Raw genomic sequence first — 18,111 nt, 5'->3', positions numbered from 1 at the left:
AGATGCCCCTCTGGTGCCACGCCTGGATTATTGTCGTAGGCTAAACTTAGATTTTTCAACAAATGCATCTAATTTAAAGAAAATTTCAAAAGAGTTGATAGTATTCACATGGCAAAAATTGGAAATGTAACATGAAGCACTGGTCTCGTAGATCCATATTTTGCTATTTCTCCGATGTGAGCCATTTAAAGTAATGAAAAATTAGTCTTCCATCCCTAGCAATAAAACAAGATAAATATATTTAAACTGTAAAATTTTCATCCTCTTTGAAGCCTTGATTCATTAATTAAAAGCCTACAAACCTTCAACTTCAGTCTTCTCCTCACAGTAGCAGCCCTTGGGCCCCTGGGCATCACAGCAGGAGTTAAGGTTTCATGTCTCCTAATGTTTTGTTGTGCAGATAATGAACAGTTGGCTCGATCAGGTACCAATTGCTTAGAGAACTTAGTGATATCCAATGGAGAGAAATTCAGTCCTGAAGTCTGGGATGAAACGTGCAACTGTATGTTGGATATTTTCAAAACCACCATCCCGCATGTGTAAGTAAAGTGCAGTTGTTAGGTTTGGTTCTTATGCACCAGGTGGCCTTAGCGGTTGACCTTGGATGTTCACATTTTCCTTCTCTCTCATTCCATTAGGTTGCTGATGTGGAAACCTGCAGGGATGGACGAAGAGCCATTTGAAAAACATTTGGTAGGATGATGTTGTTGTCATCTTTTCCTTCTTCTATCTCAAGAAAAGATTGAGTCAGCCTTAAGTGATTTGCACTTTCTGATGGGAAGTCAGTGAGACAGGTTGTAACATCTAGGATCAATGTTAGCTACCATTGGTTAGAAATTACAGGAACATATTTTTCTTTTTTTTTCTTTTTTTTTGGGGGGGTGGGTCCGGTCGTGGGGCCTGAACTCTGGGCCTGGGCTCTGTCCCTCAGTTCCTCAGCTCAAGGCTAGCGCTCTACCACTTGAGCCATAGCGCACTTCCGGCTTTTTTCTTTTTGCTTATGTGGTGCTGAGGAATTGAACCCAGGGCCTCATGCATGCAAGGCAAGCACTCTACCACTGAGCCACCTTCCCAGCCCCAGGAACATATTTTCCAAAGAATTCTTCTTACCCAGTATAAAGCACGGTTGACTTTCTAGCTTGCTCTCTATGTCTGTGTGTGCCCACATAATGCATTAGCATTTGCAGCACTTGTCCACCTTCTTACTATTTTTTGAGAAATACTTTTCCTATTATAATTTCTGTAACAAATTCTCATTATCATAGATTCTGGGGTTAGTTTTAATGTTACACTGTTAAAGCAACACCTTGAATGAAGGTGGTTCAATATGGTCGAAAAAGATTATTTGCAACAATGAAAATAGAAAAAAATAGTACTTGTGAGGTGACCCTTTTGGTTGGAATCCTAAGTTAAAAGTGCTCTGCTGCCCACTAAAGAAACTATAGTGGTCTTTTCTGTGAAACCATATATAAAGAAGTTTTAGTTTAAGGGTTGTGGGGTGGCTCAGTGGAACAGCACATGTCTAGCAAGTACAAGGCCCGGAGTTAAATATAAAAACATCTGCCAGGCGCCCGTGGCTCACACCTGTCATCCTAGCTACTCAGGAGGCTGATCGCTGAGGATCACGGTTCAAAGCCAGACTGGGCAGGAAAGTCCATGACACTCTTATTTCCAATAAACCACCAGAAAACTGGAAGTGTGCTGTGGCTCAAGCGGTAGAGTGCTTGCCTTGAGCTGAAAAGTTGAGGGATAGCACCCAAGCCCAGAGTTCAAGCCCCACAACAGACAAAAACAAATTAATTAAATAAAAACATAGTACCACAAGATAAATAATAAGAAGCTCTAATTCAAATTTCACTTTGGAATGCTTTTATTTACTGGATAGTAATAGAAAGTTGGATTAGCTTTATTCCCAAATAAGACTATAGATTTTATTTTGATTTAATTTTTGCTGGTCCTGGGACTTGATTTCAGGGCCTGGACTCTGTCCCTGAATTGCTTTTGCTCAAGCTTAGTGCTCTACTACTTAAGCTACAGTGCCACTTTTGGCTTTTTCTGAGTAGTTTATTGGAGAAAGAGTCTCACAGACTTTTCCTGCCTGTGCTAGTTTTGAACTACAATCCTTAGATCTCAGCCTCCTGAGTAGCTAGGATTACAGGTGTGAGCCACCAGCACTTTCTAGAATATAGATTTTAAAAGGCATGTAGTACACAGCAACTTAAAAGTTGGTGGGGTGGGGGCTGGGAAGGTGGCTCAGTAGTAGAGCGCTTGCCTTGCATGCATGAGGCCCTGGGTTCGATTCCCCAACAACACATAAGCAAAAAGAAAAAAAAGCCAGAAGTGGCGCTGTGGCTCAAGTGGTAGAGCACTAGCCTTGAGCTGAAGAGTTGAGGGACAGAGCCCAGGCCCAGAGTTCAGGCCCCACGACTGGACCCCAAAAAAAAAAAAGTTGGTAGGGTGGCTCCAGTGGTAGACCATCTATGTAGCAACTGCAAGGCCCCAAGTTCAAACCCCAGTACCACCACTAAGAAAACAAAAACCCTAGATACCACATTGCTAATTTAATTTTGAATTTGATCTAATAAAAACTTTGTCACACTCATCATTATATAAAAGTGTAGAAAAATATCCTGAATTGAAGTAGAAAAATGTGAAGTTTAAATGAAAGCTGGATTGTGAGTACTAAAACCTCAAATCTCTGCCTGGGGGCTGAAGAAAAGTGAGCTTTATGGTTTTCTCTGGTTTGCCTCTAGGACGTGGATCTAGACCGCCAGTCTTTAAGCAGCATAGACAAGAATGCATCCGAGAGAGGCCAGAGCCAGCTCTCCAACCCCACAGATGACAGCTGGAAGGGGAGACCATATGCAAGTAAGCCCTTTTCCTTCTGCTTGTCTTCATCATTGACACTTTATGGGATTCAGATGTTCAGAAGGCACCAAGGGGTAAATAGGATGAACCAAGTGCCCCTGAGCTCCAAGCCCCATTCCCTTCCTGGGCCCTCAAGCAGGTGTGTTCACATTGACACACAGACATATTGAAGTTCTCCTTTCCTTTTTATACAAATTATGGATTACTATGAATTTTTTTCATTTTTACAGTGCATTTAAACTCAGTACATAGTGAATTTCCACATTCTGTTAGACTATTTAGGTTCTGTAATAGTCTGTTCATGTGTCTTTTTTTTTTTTTTTTGGTCCGGTTGTGGGTCCTGAACTCTGGGCCTGGGCGCTGTCCCTCACCTCTTCAGCTCAAGGCTAGCACTCTACCACTTGAGCCACAGCGCCACTTCCGGCTTTTTTTCTTTTTGCATATGTGGTACTGAGGAATCGAACCCAGGGCCTCATGCATGTAAGGCAAGCACTCTACCACTAAGCCACCTTCCCAGCCCCTCTTCTGGCCTTTTAAAGTCATGTAGTCCATTGTGTCTTTGTAGTGGTCCATTCTGCCTGAGGTCCAAACACCAAGTGAAGTTCATTTTTGGAGTACCACAATAGAAAAAAATAGGGTCACCATTAGCTTTGGAAGGAATAAAAGCAGCCACTCTGGATTCATTAAAAAACAAAAAGCCCCTGCTGTGCCATCATTTAGTAGCTGCCTCCAGAGAGCAGGGTGCAAGGCTCTGCTTCTTCCTCAACCTGGTTGAGGTAGTGAGCTGGGGGAAGTGGGGACACATTTCTTCTAGTAAGAGGGCTACGCTCAGTGCCACAGGACATCTGCTCTGTGTTGCAGCTCACTGGGCATTTATACACTATTGGCTGAGTCATTATTAGAGTTAACCTTTATCATCTAATATAGATCAGAAACTGTTTGCCAGCCTCCTCATCAAGTGTGTGGTCCAGCTGGAACTCATTCAGACCATTGACAACATTGTGTTCTACCCTGCAACCAGCAAAAAGGAGGACGCAGAGCACATGGTTGCTGCCCAGGTAATGACCACAGGCCTGGGCCCACTGCAGGCCTGGGCCAGGGTGGTGCATTTCCCTTCCACAGAGGCTTGCTCACCTTGGAGTCCACCTCTTTCCAACCCTGCATGCAGGGACGGTACATTGGTCACTTGACATTGCCACAGTGGAACTAAAAACGAAAACTCGAAGCTTCCAGGCAAAGTCTAAGTGAGAATGGCCACAGGGACTGGGAAACTGCGTGGGCTTCATAGAGGACTGCCTCTGTCTGCCAGCACAGTGCCCACACCACTCTGCCGCCTTCAATTTCCTCCTTCTTTCCCAGCAAGACACACTGGAGGCAGAGATCCACATCGAGACGGAGGACCAGGGCATGTACAAGCACATGTCTTCCCAGCACCTCTTCAAGCTGTTGGACTGCTTGCAGGAATCCCATTCATTCTCCAAGGCCTTCAACTCCAACTATGAGCAGCGGACCGTCCTGTGGCGAGCAGGTAGCATGCAGCAGACAGTGTGGCTGGTGACCACACTGGTCCCCATCCTAAAGCATAAAAGCCTCTGGGAGATGGGGGTATTTTTAACATAACCCATATGTTTATGAAGTAAAGAGAAGAATACATTGTTGTAGCAAAATACTTGTAAACACACAGACTCCACTTATGCTGTGAAGGCTGTGTTGATAACACAAACTTCAGCCACATGTTGGCCAAGTATTTATGAATTACTCTAGGCAGTTTTGTGCTTGATGCTAGATAGATTTCATCCCAGATCCAGGAAAGTGCCTGGCACATGAGAGAGTCTCAGGAAGTATTTGGTGGAAGTTAGAGAACTCTCACCTTTCAAGTTGTGAAATTGGACATTCAAAGTTCAATGTGATATGAGAAGATGGAAGCTGAGAACAAACCAGTCATGTGTCTCCCGAGGCTTTAGAATTCCTCACTCCTTCCTACCTCCAAAAATCCCCGAAGCTTTATGTCTGCTTCTAATAAGATTTTGTTTATGAGAGTGCTTTTGCACATCTCTTTGGCTGGCTAATAATGCTGTTCTAAGAACTATGTTCTCATGTGCTGTTTGAAGATGAAATTGTGCAGCTTAGAAAATGTGCCAGAATTCTTAAGAGCTATTGGGTTTAAAAAGGTGAAACTCATTGCGCTCACAGCCATCCAGCAAGACTAATTGGAGGAATGGGGCGGCCCCGTTGTGGGTGGCTCTGCAGAGGCAGGGCTGACCTCCAGCACCACCACTGGGCTGCGAGACAGCCAGCCGAGGGGGTAAAGCAGCACAGGGTTCCCGCTGAGCCTGCAGCCAGCAGTACTTTGATGACCTTCTCATCTCTAGGCTTTAAAGGCAAATCTAAGCCCAATCTTCTCAAACAAGAAACCAGCAGCCTGGCCTGTTGTTTGAGGATCCTGTTTCGAATGTATGTGGATGAGAACCGCAGGGATTCCTGGGGTGAAATCCAGCAGCGACTTTTAACGTAAGAGTGCTTTGTCATTAAGTTTTGTCTGTCACAAACAATATCCATCCCGTTACTGTCAATCGAAGAATTGAAGAAAAATACAGACACCCCACAAACTGTTTTCTTTCACCATTCTCTTCCTGAGGACAAGACAGGGCCTCGCTTGCTTCTCCAAGGACTTCCTCTGGCACCATCATGGGCAGGGAAAGTGCTCTGACCATGGTGTCCGCAGGCTAGAGACCAATGCTGACTCTAGCTCGCATTCTGAGGCCTGGGAGGAGGTCCTCTTCAGAGTTGCTGGCAGCTCTGGCAGCCTGTCCTTCCTTCTTTCTGAGAAGGATGAGTTAGAGTCACATGGGTACCAGGAACTGCGTGCCTCGGTGGTGCCAACGCGCAGAGACGGGGGCAGTAAGCACCGGTGAGAAAGGCCTGGCAGAAAAGTAGGTGTTGGCCACTGCTTCCTGGGCATTGGGCATTGCTTACTTTAGTCACATTTCATTCTTGAGTTCTACATTTTCACTGTTTCATGTGTTATTGTTTTGTTTGGTTGGGTTATTGCCTGGGATGGGACCCAGGGCCTCAAGTGCTGAGCTAAACCTTTGTCCTGGAGCTTCCTTTTACATCATTAAGATTTAAAACCAGTAACACTCTAAAATGGCAGCCATTTGGTAAGGCAAAAATCTCCTGCCCAGCTAGTAAGAGTGTACAGTGACATAATCTTTCTGGAAAGCAGATTATATTCAGGCCTGAAAATTCTCTTTGACTCAGTAATTCCATTGTTAGGAAATCTACTATGTAAATCCCTCAGAAACAGGAACCCGGACTCCCATGTAGACTTAATTTATAAATAGAAAGCGAATGAACAGCATGAGTGTGGATGGATAACTGAACTATGCTAACTCCTACAATGGAATATTTATATCCATTAAATTCAGAGCTTTTCAGGGTTGATGGCTGCTGCTCAGTGACAGGCTACTGGCCTCGTATGATTGAGGCCTTGGCTTCCATTCCCAGCACTGTGAAGGGGAAAAAACAAGACCTAGAAAGAAAAATATGCCAGAATGTCATCATATATCCCCTAGAATCAGAACTTTTCCCTTTCCATTTGCTTCTTTCTCTTCGTTATCCTACACACTTTGCAGTTGCCTTACAAGAGAATGTATAACTAGGCCTAGCTGAGAGAGATTCAGTTAAAGAGGACATCAGGGATTCATTTTTCTCTTTATTTTTTGTTTTGTTTTTGAGACAGTATTTTTAATCTTGGCTAACATCAAACGATATGTAGGCCAGGCTGATCTCAAACTGTGATGCTCCTACCTCAGTCTCCTAAGTGTTGGGATTATAGAAGTACACCATTATACCTGGCTTAATTAGATCAAGCCCAAAAGAGAATTACCTTCATAGTCTTGTAAAGTTTCTCTAAAGGATATACATAAATGTATATATACAACTGGTTTAAAATACTGGCAATCCACCTAGTGATTCATGCCTGTAATCCCAGCTACTCAGGAGGGTGAGATCTGAGGATCACAGTTCAAAGTCAGCCAGTGCAGGAATAGTCCATGAGATTGTGATCTCCAATAAACCACTCAGAAAACTGGAAGTAGCCCTGTGGCGCTAGCCTTGAGCTGAAGAGCTGAGGAACAGCGCTCAGGCCCAGAGTTCAAGCCCCACGACCAACCAAAAAAAAAAAAAAAAACGATGGGCTGGGAAGCTGGCTCAGAGGTAGAGTGCTTGCCTTGCATGCATGAGGCCCTGGGTTCGATTTCTCAACACCACATAAACAGAAAAGGCCGGAAGTGGCGCTGTGGCTCAAGCAGTAGAATGCTTGCCTTGAGCTGAAGAACTGAGGGACAGGGCCTAGGCCCAGAGTTCAGGTCCATGACCAGCAAAAATAAATAAATAAATAATAAAAATAAAGAAACTAGGACTCAGTGCTTTGCCTGGGCCAGTCCATCCAGTGTTGGTACTCAGTAGATACTCACTGCAAGACCCAAGAGCTGTCCACTAAGTTCAGACTTTAATCTGTTCTCTTTCTTAATTCAGTGTGTGCAGTGAAGCTCTTGCCTATTTCATCACGGTGAATTCTGAAAGCCATCGAGAGGCCTGGACAAGTCTCCTGTTGTTACTGCTAACGAAAACCCTCAAAATCAATGATGAGAAGGTATAGACGGTAGAGTTCAATGTCTACTCTAGGGCAGAAAGTTGGGGATTTTCATTATCTTGCAAGGATGGAACATGTCTAACACCATTGTACAAGTACTACAGATAAACCAAAATAAGGGCCTTTGGATATGGACCTTTACTTAGAAGAACCCTAGTTGAGAAAGATCACAGTGTCAGCCACGTAGGTGGCTGTTGGGGACAGTTAGTGATTCTCAGTGCAGGAAGGGAGGGTTGAGGTTGTGGAGTGCTGGTTTAAGCCTGGAAACTTGCTTTACAAAATTATTAAAAGTATAGTCAGGGGGCTGGGAAGGTGGCTCAGTGGTAGAGTGCTTGCCTTGTATGCATAAGGCCCTGGGTTCAATTCCTCAATACCACATAAGCAGAAAAAGCCAGAAGTGGCACTGTGGCTCAAGTGGTAGAGCGCTAGCCTTGAGCTGAATTGCTGAGGGACAGTGCCCAGGCCCAGAGCTCAAGCCCCATGACCAACAAACAAAGAAGAAAAAAGAAGCTAAGCTCAAGTCCTAGGACCAGCCCCCCAAAATAAATAAGTAGATAATAAATACAAGTATAATTAAAATTGGTTTTAATGTGGAAGCTCTTTTTTAACTAACGGGTTTCTAATAGTAAGAAAAAAGTTTCAGGGGGGCTGGGAAGGTGGCTCAGTGGTAGAGTGCTTGCCTTGCATGCTTGAGGCCCTGGGTTCAATTCCTCAGCACCACATAAGCAGAAAAAAAACAGAAATGGCGCTGTGGCTCACATGATAGAGTACTAGCCTTGAACTGAAGAGCTGAGGGACAGCACCCAAGCCCAGAGTTCAGGCCCATGACCGACAAAAAAAAATTTCAGGGAGGTGAACATTTTTTTAAAACTGGTGCTAAAACACTAGTGTGAAGTCTAATTTTCATCTCTGGTTCTCTCCCACCTCAAGTTCAAAGCACATGCTTCCATGTACTACCCCTACTTGTGTGAAATTATGCAGTTTGACCTGATCCCCGAGCTCCGAGCGGTGCTGCGGAAGTTCTTTCTACGGATAGGCATTGTGTATAAGATTTGGATTCCAGAAGAGCTGTCGCAGGCTCCTGCAGCCCTGTCATCTGTGTGGTAACCTCTGCCTAGTGGAACACCCATCATGCGGTCTCGGCCTGACAAGTCTGCGAGGCACACAGGAACACGCAGCTGCCCTCCTGCGCTCACAGCAGCCTAGATAAGAATGTCTTCCACCCTGGCCCCATCAGGCCCCAGCTGAGGCTTGGGGTGTCGCATTACACCGTTGCCTACCCAGGAACGTGGTGGGTGGAACACAGTGGGTGGGAGGCTTTCATCTGTCATTCCGTTTAACTGATCCAACCACCAAATCCTTCACTGCAGATGTCACCTTTTCCTAGCAAAGTCCCATGACTGGCTGTAAATGTGTTGTCAGAGAAAGTCACTCTCCTTGAAAATAGCTGTATAGGTTCATGTTCACTAGAGAGTACGTTAATAAAGTTTCTTGTAAGGCTGACTGCCACCTAAAATATGCTGGGTTTTTGTTGCTGTTTGAGTGTGTTAGAGAAGTTTGACTGTTTTGTCAATTCTGCCTCAGCTGTAGTTAGGTTAGTTTGGGGAAAGGTAGGGAAAGAAAGGGTTGTTAAGTTTTATGTTTTATTTTGTTAATGTTTGAGTGATATTTAAAATATTTTACTAGAAGATCTTATTGAAGATTTGATTGAAGGCACAGTTTAGCAATTAAATTAGCAAATTAAATTAAAAGAGCTTACAAGGTTAAAGAAAATGTAGTGCCTCGTGGCTCTGTTTTAGTAACATGGGGGAGGGGGGACAGGTCAGAGAGAAAAGCAAGCAGTGTAATAGTGACCTTCCGTGAAGTATTTGTAGATGGTGTTCAGCGAGGAGTTCCAGGGTCCTGTCTACTGCGCATGCTCACATCTCACATAGGAGGTGGGCCTTCACACCTTTTTATTTTTACCTCAGAAGAGTGACAGTGAGTGTACCGGTGGTGAGTGTCACTGATTTGCACAGTTCCCCATTAGCGGGACCTTGAGAGGAGGACAGGAAGTTTGCATGAGAAGAGGTGTTCCCATGGCCTCAGCCACAGGTCATGAGTGGAGCTGGCCCTGCCATGGAAGGAGCAGGCAGTGTCTGGTGAGCAAAGAGCTGAATTCATTGGTGAGATGAGATTCCAGGGTCCTATGTCAATGCAGATGCGGTGTCCTGAATTGCGGAGAGAGCAATTCTGATGCAGCTCATGTAAAGTGGGCCACACAAGGATACTGAGCTCACTTGTAGTGGGTGTGCGATCCTTCTAGCAATGGGTGTGGAAGCTTCTTTGCCCTGAGCAGCACACACTGTATTCTTTGCTCACCTAAGAAAATTGTCAGAGTGATAGAAGCATCAGACTTCCACTTGTGTCGGTCCAGAAATGGCTTGTACTGATGTCAACCCCGGTGCCTTAAGAGCTAGTAGTTTGGAAAGCTACCTGTAAAATGAGACATTTTTTCTTTGTAAGAGGATTTCTGGTGCTTTTGCTTACTAAAGGACCTTTTTTTTTTTTTTTAACAGCCTGATAAATGCTTGGTTTGGGCTGGCAGTACTGTTTTTCTTTCCCCAAAAGTATTTGTCTACCAAAGGAAAAAAAATGTTTTCTACTTTATATAGATTAGGAGAGGCTATGTAATTTGGCATACAATTTTGACCGTGGGAGAATATTTTACTGTGATTGGGAAATGGGAGCAGATTTGATTCCCTTCTCCTATCACAGGTGGAAGTGGAGGCTGCGCATGTTTGTTTCCTCACCGAGCTTATGGTACCTGCAGCCACATCCCAGGGCACTGGTGGTTTTTCCTTCCCTGCAGTGCAAACCGCCATGGCATTCTCTGCTGCCTTGAAGGGCAGGGAATGTGTCCATATATTTATTACTGCAGGAAACGTTCAGGCCAGAACTCCCTTTTAATCTTGTCTTATAAAAGATACACTTTCAGAGTGAGGCATTTGAGTTGTACCCACAGGGGACCTTTTTAAAAAAACTGCTGGTAACACCTTTCAGGGTAATTTTTCTTTGTTCAGTTGTCAGCGACAAATAGGAGTTCCCTTACCTCCAGTGATAGGCCATTCAGTCTAAATCCGGTCCTGGTGAAGTGGGCCAGGATGCTGTTTGGGTTCCCCAGTTTGGGGGAGAATGAAGTATTTCCAAGGCCTTACTTCTTACGATGCTTTGGTGTGGATTATGTGTGCTGGGTTTTTGTTAAGAAACTGTTGCTTTGGGCAGTTTGGCCTCCTTCATCAGGGTACTAGGGAAATCCCCAGCTTTGGCATCTTAGCAACAAGCAGTGGATGGAAAGTTTTATTTCTGTTTTGCACCTTTAGTCAAATACATCTTTTCCTGTATTCCTCATGTACAACCAAAGAACACACATTGTGAAAATTGTATATCTGGAAATACAACCTTTTCCTCTGACAGGTGACTTTTTGTATGAAATGCAGAAAAAAAAAAATCCCCAAACAACTAAACATTATGTTGTCGCTCTTCTGTGATTCGGGCTATCCATGTAGCTGTCTGCCATTACTAAAAGAGCCCCCTGACTTGCAATGTCTCTGCTTGATTCATGTTTGTTGTTTGGATGCAGAGGGGTCGGATCTGGGGTTGGGAAAAGCTGGGACCCACTCAGCTCTGTCTCACTGTTTGTGTTAGGGCAGATGTAGCGTGCATTTACAGGAAACCCACTTTTCCTAATAGCAGCTTTGCAGTGTGAGAATCAAAGAAACCAAAGCTGGATATTTTAAAGAATGAATCTATCTGGAATCCTTGCCCTCAAAAAAAAGTGACACTCATCAAAGGTATAGTTCTTCGGTGTTCTAATTTTTTTTTAAATTTTATCTACATATTTGCGTCAAATATTTATGTGCAAAATGTTACGTTTTAACCTTAAAATGTCTAAAGTGTAGTTAATAGCTATTTTGATTTAATCTATACACAATGATTAAGTGCATTTAATATTGGTAATTTAATGAAAAGCATTCCTTGCCCAGTGGATGTATACATTTTTGAAAGAATAAAGCAGAATTATATAATAAGAAATGCTATGTAAAGTTTTCTATGTAAAAATATTATGTATAATACTGTTAAAATATCCCATGCTTTGATCAGGTGGTAAATCAATAAAATTGTAAAAAGTAAAGATGATTTTAATGTAGTAATTTTAAATATTTATCAAGCCATAAGTTTAGATTACTTTAAATTTCTTCTAGTGGTAGATCTAAGTTTCCAGTTGGCAGTGAAACTTGACCACTGTACTTAATAAATAAATATAATTATTAATGGGAGAATGTTAATTGTGGGTCTTCTTTCTTTTCTTTTCTTCTTTTTTTTTTTTTTGTTGTTTTTGGTTATAGGGCTTGAACTTAGGCACCATCCTGCTCTCTTTTGCTCAAGGCTAGCACTCTATCACTTTGAGCGACCAGCACCACTTCTGGTTTTCTTGGGATTAACTGGAGATATAGTCTCATGGACTTTCCTGCCTGTTCTGACTTGGAACAGTGATCCTCAGATCTCAGCCTCTTGAGTAGCTAGGATTTACAGGCTTGAACCACTAGCACCTGGCCATTTTTATGTTTCTCTTCTCTCTAAAGGAAAGTGGGGGGAAACTCAGTCATGACTAGATTGTTACATATCTCTGAATCAATCCATTTGGTGCTATTAATGAATTGGCTTTGGTTTACAAGAGGACAGAAGAAATATCTCCTAGCTGGAGGTGAGGTGCTGGGGTAGACAGCCACAGAGCCAGCTGGTGCCATCGCTTGTGAGGTGTTCCAAGGCATTCTCACATTGCTTGCACAGGAAGACGGTTCAATCAGGCTGCAATCTGCGCCTCAGGATTCCCAACCCATTCTTTCTGAAATACTCTACAGCTGTGAAGTCTTAACTACCCACTGCTGAAACTGCTGGACTGTCCTCTTTGTAGTGCCAGTCTTTTAAGTCCCATGGGACTTCTACAATAGGCATCCTTCCTCTTGGGGAAGGTTACCAGAGCCATTGTATCCAGATCACATAGGATCAGGGTTTGGTCCACAGCAATGCTCTTCAACTGCTGCCAACCAGATACTCAGTTCTGCCTCAAGGGAGTAGATGGCCCATTTGGCAGTGTCTGAGGACATTCCTTATTGTCACAAAGAGGGTGAGAGTGGCCATTGGTACCTTAGTGGGGAGAGGCCAGAAATGCTGCCAAAACAGCCCCATGATGAGGAATTTCCCAGGCCCCAAGTGTCATGGTACTCAGGCTGAGGAACCCTGGAATTAAGTCACTTATTGCTTCTGACAAGGCTCTATCAGCCTGGTCATGGGCAGGTCTGTGAGAAACACTTCCAGCATTCTTTAGCCTTCACACACATACACACATATGTATGCATATTTTTACCATTAAATAGTTGTACATGGGAGTTGCCATTTTACAAAGCAGTTTATGATCAACATTCTCACCCTCCATCCCTTCCCTTACCTATTTTTAAAATAAATACTTCCGCTTGTCTATTTTATGAGGAAGAATATACTTGGATTACTGGTAAAGAACGGCCGATCAATCTTGTTCAATGCCACTTATTAACTGCTGTGGTGGTGCACACCTATAATCCCAGTACTTGAAAAAATGAGGCAGGAGACTCTCAAGTTCCAGACAGCCTGGGCTGAGACATGTTATAAAAATGCTCTCCAAGAAACACTGGAGTCAAGTGAAGACATGAAAAACAAAGAACAGTCTCAAGGCAAAATTTCTGCACAGAATGGTACACCATTGGCCAAAATACTGGTGAGCAAGCACACACAGCAGGTGAACTAATCCCTTTTTATCTCTAATGCAGCAGGCTCTGCCCCTCTGCTCTAATTGGGTAAGCTCGGGTTCACAACCTAGCTCATGATTGGCTACTTTAAAGAGAGTAAAATCTTTTTTTAAAAAACAAAAATAGGATGTCTTAACAGGAACAGGTTGTAACTAAAAATAAGCTTGTTTGTAACAGGATGTCTTAACAGAAGCAGAATAGGATATTATTAAAAAAGAAAGGGCTGGAAAGGTAGCTCAGCGGTAGAGTGCATGCCTTGCAAGCATGAGGCCCTGGGTTCGATTCCTCAGCACCACATAAACAGAAAAAAGCCCGAAGTGGCGCTGTGGCTCCAGGGGTAGAGGGCTAGCCTTGAGCTGAAGAGCTGAGGGACAGCGCCCAGGCCCAGAGTTCAGGCCCCATGACCGGCAAAAAAAAAAAAAAGAAAAATTCCCAGAAAGTGACACACTTTGATAGAAAAGACACTTTTCTCAGGCACTTCACTGGATTCCATCCACAAATACTTAATGGAAAGCCACTCATCACTATTACACTGCTTGCTTTTCTCTCTGATTTGTCCTCCACCAAATTACTGAAACAGCCCTGAGAACCCCGGGGGATTCCCAGCCCTGCAGTGAGGCTCTGGAGCCCATTCTTAAACATTGCCTAGGGCTGGGAAGGTGGCTCAGTGGTAGAGCGCTTGCCTAGCATGCCTGAGGCCCTGGGTTCGATTCCTCAGCACCACATAAGCAAAAAGAAAAAAGCTGGAAGTGGTGCTGTGGCTCAAGTGGTAGAGCGTTAGCCTTGAGCTGAAGAGCTGAGGGACAGTGCTCAGGCCCAGAGTTCAGGCCCCACGACCGGACCCCAAAAAAAATAAAAATAAAAATAAATTGCCTAGCACACCAGTTCCCCTTCCAGGCCCACTCTTCCACTGCAAGAATGATTCCCCCAACAGTCTCACCCAGGGAGGGATCTCACTGTTAGAAATGGCTCAGGCTAGCCGGGCGCTGGTGGCTCATGCCTATAATCCTAGCTATACAGGAGGCTGAGATCTGAGGATCACGATTAAAAGCCAGCCTTGGCAGGAAAGTCCGTGAGACTCTTATCTCCAATAAACCACTAGAAAACCAGAAGTGGTGCTGTGGCTCAAGCTGTAGAGCGCTCGCCTTGAGCTGAAGAGCTGAGGGACAGCGTCCAAGCCCAGAGTTCAGGCCCCACAACCAATAAAAAGGAAGGAAGGAAAGGAAAGGGAAGGAAGGAAGGAAGGGATGGAGGGAGGGAGGCAGGCAGGCAGGCAGGCTTAGGCTGTTGGGGTGCCCCATAAGAATTATGGACACCAGGGCTGGGAAGGTGGCTCAGTGGAAGAGCGCTTGCCTTGGATGCCTGAGGCCCTGGGTTCGATTCCTCAGCACCACATAAGAAAAAAGAAAAAAGCCGGAAGTGGTGCTGTGGCTCAAGTGGTAGAGCACTAGCCTTGAGCTGAAGAGCACTAGCCTTGAGCTGAAGAGCTGAGGGACAGCACCCAGGCCCAGAGTTCAGGCCCCATGACCGGACCCAAAAAAAAAAAAAAAAGAATTATGGACACCAATGGAGGAGGCTACAATGCTTGATAAGAAATGTACTCATCTTGCCCATGTAATTATAACCCCTCTGTACAGTATTTTCACAATAAAAAAGAATTATGGACACCAGGTGAAAAAGTGCACCAGTGGAGCTCAGTGGACATTGATGAAGATGAACTACACAACTCATGGGTAGAGATGGGAGGGAGGGACTGTGAGAGAATGAGGGAACAGAAGACACTGTACAAAATGAAATATACTCATTACCTGACTCAGGTAATTGTAATCCCTCTATATCACCTCTATAATAACAAAGTAAATTAATAATAAAAAAAGGAAATAAGAGCACCACCTGAAAGGAACTTGGGCATGGCAAAATTTACTGCTGCAGAAGGATGCACTCACTCTCAGTCTAAAATCTGGCAAGCGAGCACTCAGAGTAGACAGGCTGCTCCCTTTTTATCTCTAACTCAGCAGGCCTTGCCCCTCTGCTTGGATTGGCTGGGCTCAGGTTCACAATCTGAAAAAGGACAAGGATTAATTAACAGGATGTAACTAAAATTCAAGGTGTTTTTTTTGTGTTTTTTTTTTTCCTTTTTTTCCCTGGTCCTAGGGCTTGAACTCCAGGCCTCGGTGCTGACCCTGAACCTCTTTGTGGTTAAGGCTAGTACTCTACCACTTGATCCACAGCACCACTTCCAGCTTTTTTTTTTTTTTTTGGAGATAGTCTCATGAGTGCTCCTGCCTGGGCTGGCTTTGAACAGGAATCCTCAGATCTCAGCCTCCTGAATAGCTAGGGTTACAGGTGTGAGCTACCACTTGAGCCACAGTGCCACTTCCAGTTTTCTGGTGGTTAATTGGAGATAGTCTCATGAGTGCTCCTGCCTGGGCTGGCTTTGAACAGGAATCCTCAGATCTCAGCCTCCTGAATAGCTAGGGTTACAGGTGTGAGCCACTCACACCTGGCTCTAGCTTTTTCTAAGTAGTTTATTGGAGATAAGAGTCTCACTGACTTTTCTGCTTGGACTGGTTTCAGACCATAATCATCAGATCTCAGACTCCTGAGAAGCTAGGATTATAGGCATGAGGCATTAGCACCCAGCTTCAAGGAGCTTTTAATAGGATGTCTTAAAGTGCAGTAGGAAAGGGATATAATGAAAATGTACCCCCCACAATATAACCCCTGCTTTCATTGTATTTAATGTTGGTATAATTTGTGGAGGGGAAAGGAAAAAACAAATAGTTTAAATAGGGACACAGGTGGACCCATTGCAACAATGAGATGTACAAGTTGTTATGTCAAAAAACGAACTTTAAAACTTTGGCGGGGGGGGGGAGGGGGACCAAGAGAGGGAAATATGGGGGGGAGATGGGAAGGGATAGGAAGGGGAAACAAAGGAGGAGGAAACAATGCTTGATAAGAAATGTACTCATTATCTTGCTCATGTAATTGTAACTCCTCTGTATGGTATTTTCACAATAAAAAAGAAAAAAAAGAAACTGTAATCAACAAGGGCTAAGCCACTTGGCCAAAGCAGGAACTTTGCTGAAAAATAATTTCCACAAGACTGACAGGAAGCAATATACTTTGGTAGAAAAGACACTTCTCTCACATCACACCAGGGGTGTTTATGATGTGCTGGAGAACAGATGAACCAGGGTAGAAAATGGGGATCACTGTCCCCTGTGGACAGAACATACACTTAGCATGGTACTAACATCATTTTCAAGCTCCTATGCAGAAATACATAGGAACTTGGAGCTAGATGTCAGTGGCTCACACCTGCAATCCTTGTTTCTCAGGAGGATGAGATTGAGGATTGCAATTTGAAGTCAGGTGGGCAGGAGAGTTGAGACTCTCATCTTCAATTCACCAGCAAAAAAGCTGAAAATGGGGCTATGGCTCAAGTAGTAGAGGACCAGCCTTGATCCTGTAAATATATATACTTATGCAAATAATATTCTATATTACATTATTATGCTACATATTATGTATATTGTATATATATATATTCTGCTAGAATGGGCTAAGCACTAGTTTAGAGGGCTACATCACCTGGCTTGCTTTTCTGGCTCAATCTAGGCCCTGTCTAGTTGGGAATTTGCCAGTCTAACCTTCAGGCAGCTGTCTCCTCGCTGAAAGGTCAGCGTTGTCCTGATAGGGACATTCCTGATCACCTGGCTTCCCTGATCACCCATTTACTTTCCAAGTCTCTGCCTGTCAGAGCTGAATTTTTATTTACCTATTTTTGTGTGTTGGTTGTGGGGCCTGAACTCAGGGCCTGGTTGCTGTCCTTGTGCTTTTTCACTCAAGGATAGTGATCTACCACTTGGGCCACCAGCTCTAATTGGAGTTGAGAGTCTCATGGCTGGCTTCGAACTGTGACCCTCAGATCTCAGCTTCCTGAGTAGCTAGGGTAACCGGCGTGGTTTGAAATTTCTTTTTTCTTTTCTTTTTTTCCTTGGACTCTGGGCCTGGGCGCTGTCCCTCAGCTCTTCAGCTCAAGGCGAGCGCTCTGCCGCTTGAGCCACAGTGGTTTATTGGAGGTCAGAGTCCCACGGACTTTCCTGCCCAGGCTGGCTTTGAACCGCGATCCTCAGATCTCAGCCTCCTGAGTAGCGAGGAGGACAGGCGTGAGGCACCGGAGCCCGGCTAGAAATTTCTTGTTTCTCTTCTACCTGTAAAACAGAAGCCTAATGAGGGACCGGAAGTTCCCTCTGGCGGCACTGAGCTCGGTCCACCGCCGGACACGGCCCCGCAGTCGGAAACCCGATCCGCCTTCCCCTCTGGAAACCCCGGGATTGAGAAGTCTGTTGGAGGTGTCAAAGGGCAAAAAATCCTCATGACGTCAGCGCAAAACAATCTTGTTCCGATTGGCTCTTGGAGCGTGGGCGGGGCCGGGGCATTCCCTGGCTCCGCCCCCCGCCGCGGCTCCTCTCGCACATGCGCTCTGGTTGCAGCCTGGCCGCCGCGCCATTTTGCTGGGGTTTGAATGTGAGGCGGAGTGGCGTCCGCAGCGGGTTGTGTCGGCTACAGTTCGCAGCTGGGATTCCCTTGTCCGTCCCCGTATCCCCACGAGGTGAGGCGCGGGGCGAGCACGGCCTCGCCGGGTGGCTCCGGGGACGCGGCTGAGGGAGGGGACAGGAGGCACTCGTGAGCGCGAGGACGCGAGGGCCGCGCCTCTGGCGACGGCGGGAGGCGGACCCGAGCTTCCGG

General features: G+C 44.9%; 2 protein-coding genes across 2 annotated transcripts in view; both read left to right on the top strand.

The window, feature by feature from the left end:
- The window catches only part of Arfgef2 (ADP-ribosylation factor guanine nucleotide-exchange factor 2 (brefeldin A-inhibited)), a gene marked incomplete at its 5' end in the record, with an annotated part of 66,187 nt that extends 54,343 nt beyond the window's left edge, over positions 1 to 11,844 (top strand). The window contains 8 exons of the mRNA XM_013024314.1: positions 401 to 539; positions 639 to 693; positions 2,754 to 2,868; positions 3,796 to 3,926; positions 4,228 to 4,396; positions 5,241 to 5,379; positions 7,408 to 7,525; positions 8,456 to 11,844. Coding sequence (XP_012879768.1) covers positions 401 to 539; positions 639 to 693; positions 2,754 to 2,868; positions 3,796 to 3,926; positions 4,228 to 4,396; positions 5,241 to 5,379; positions 7,408 to 7,525; positions 8,456 to 8,632 — 1,043 coding nt within the window. The remainder of the gene's footprint in view (positions 1 to 400; positions 540 to 638; positions 694 to 2,753; positions 2,869 to 3,795; positions 3,927 to 4,227; positions 4,397 to 5,240; positions 5,380 to 7,407; positions 7,526 to 8,455) is intronic.
- A 6,021-nt stretch (positions 11,845 to 17,865) lies between these two features.
- Cse1l (CSE1 chromosome segregation 1-like (yeast)) overlaps positions 17,866 to 18,111 on the top strand; it is a 35,597-nt gene continuing 35,351 nt past the window's right edge. Inside the window, exon 1 of the mRNA XM_013024313.1 lies at positions 17,866 to 17,974. The gene's annotated coding sequence lies outside the window, so the exon portion shown is untranslated. The remainder of the gene's footprint in view (positions 17,975 to 18,111) is intronic.

This window comes from Dipodomys ordii, unplaced genomic scaffold, assembly GCF_000151885.1.
Source record: "Dipodomys ordii isolate 6190 unplaced genomic scaffold, Dord_2.0 Scaffold75, whole genome shotgun sequence".
NCBI classification, from domain to species: domain Eukaryota; kingdom Metazoa; phylum Chordata; class Mammalia; order Rodentia; family Heteromyidae; genus Dipodomys; species Dipodomys ordii.
The sequence above is the reverse complement of the archived record's forward strand: the minus strand, read 5'-3'. Positions and strand labels throughout refer to the sequence as shown.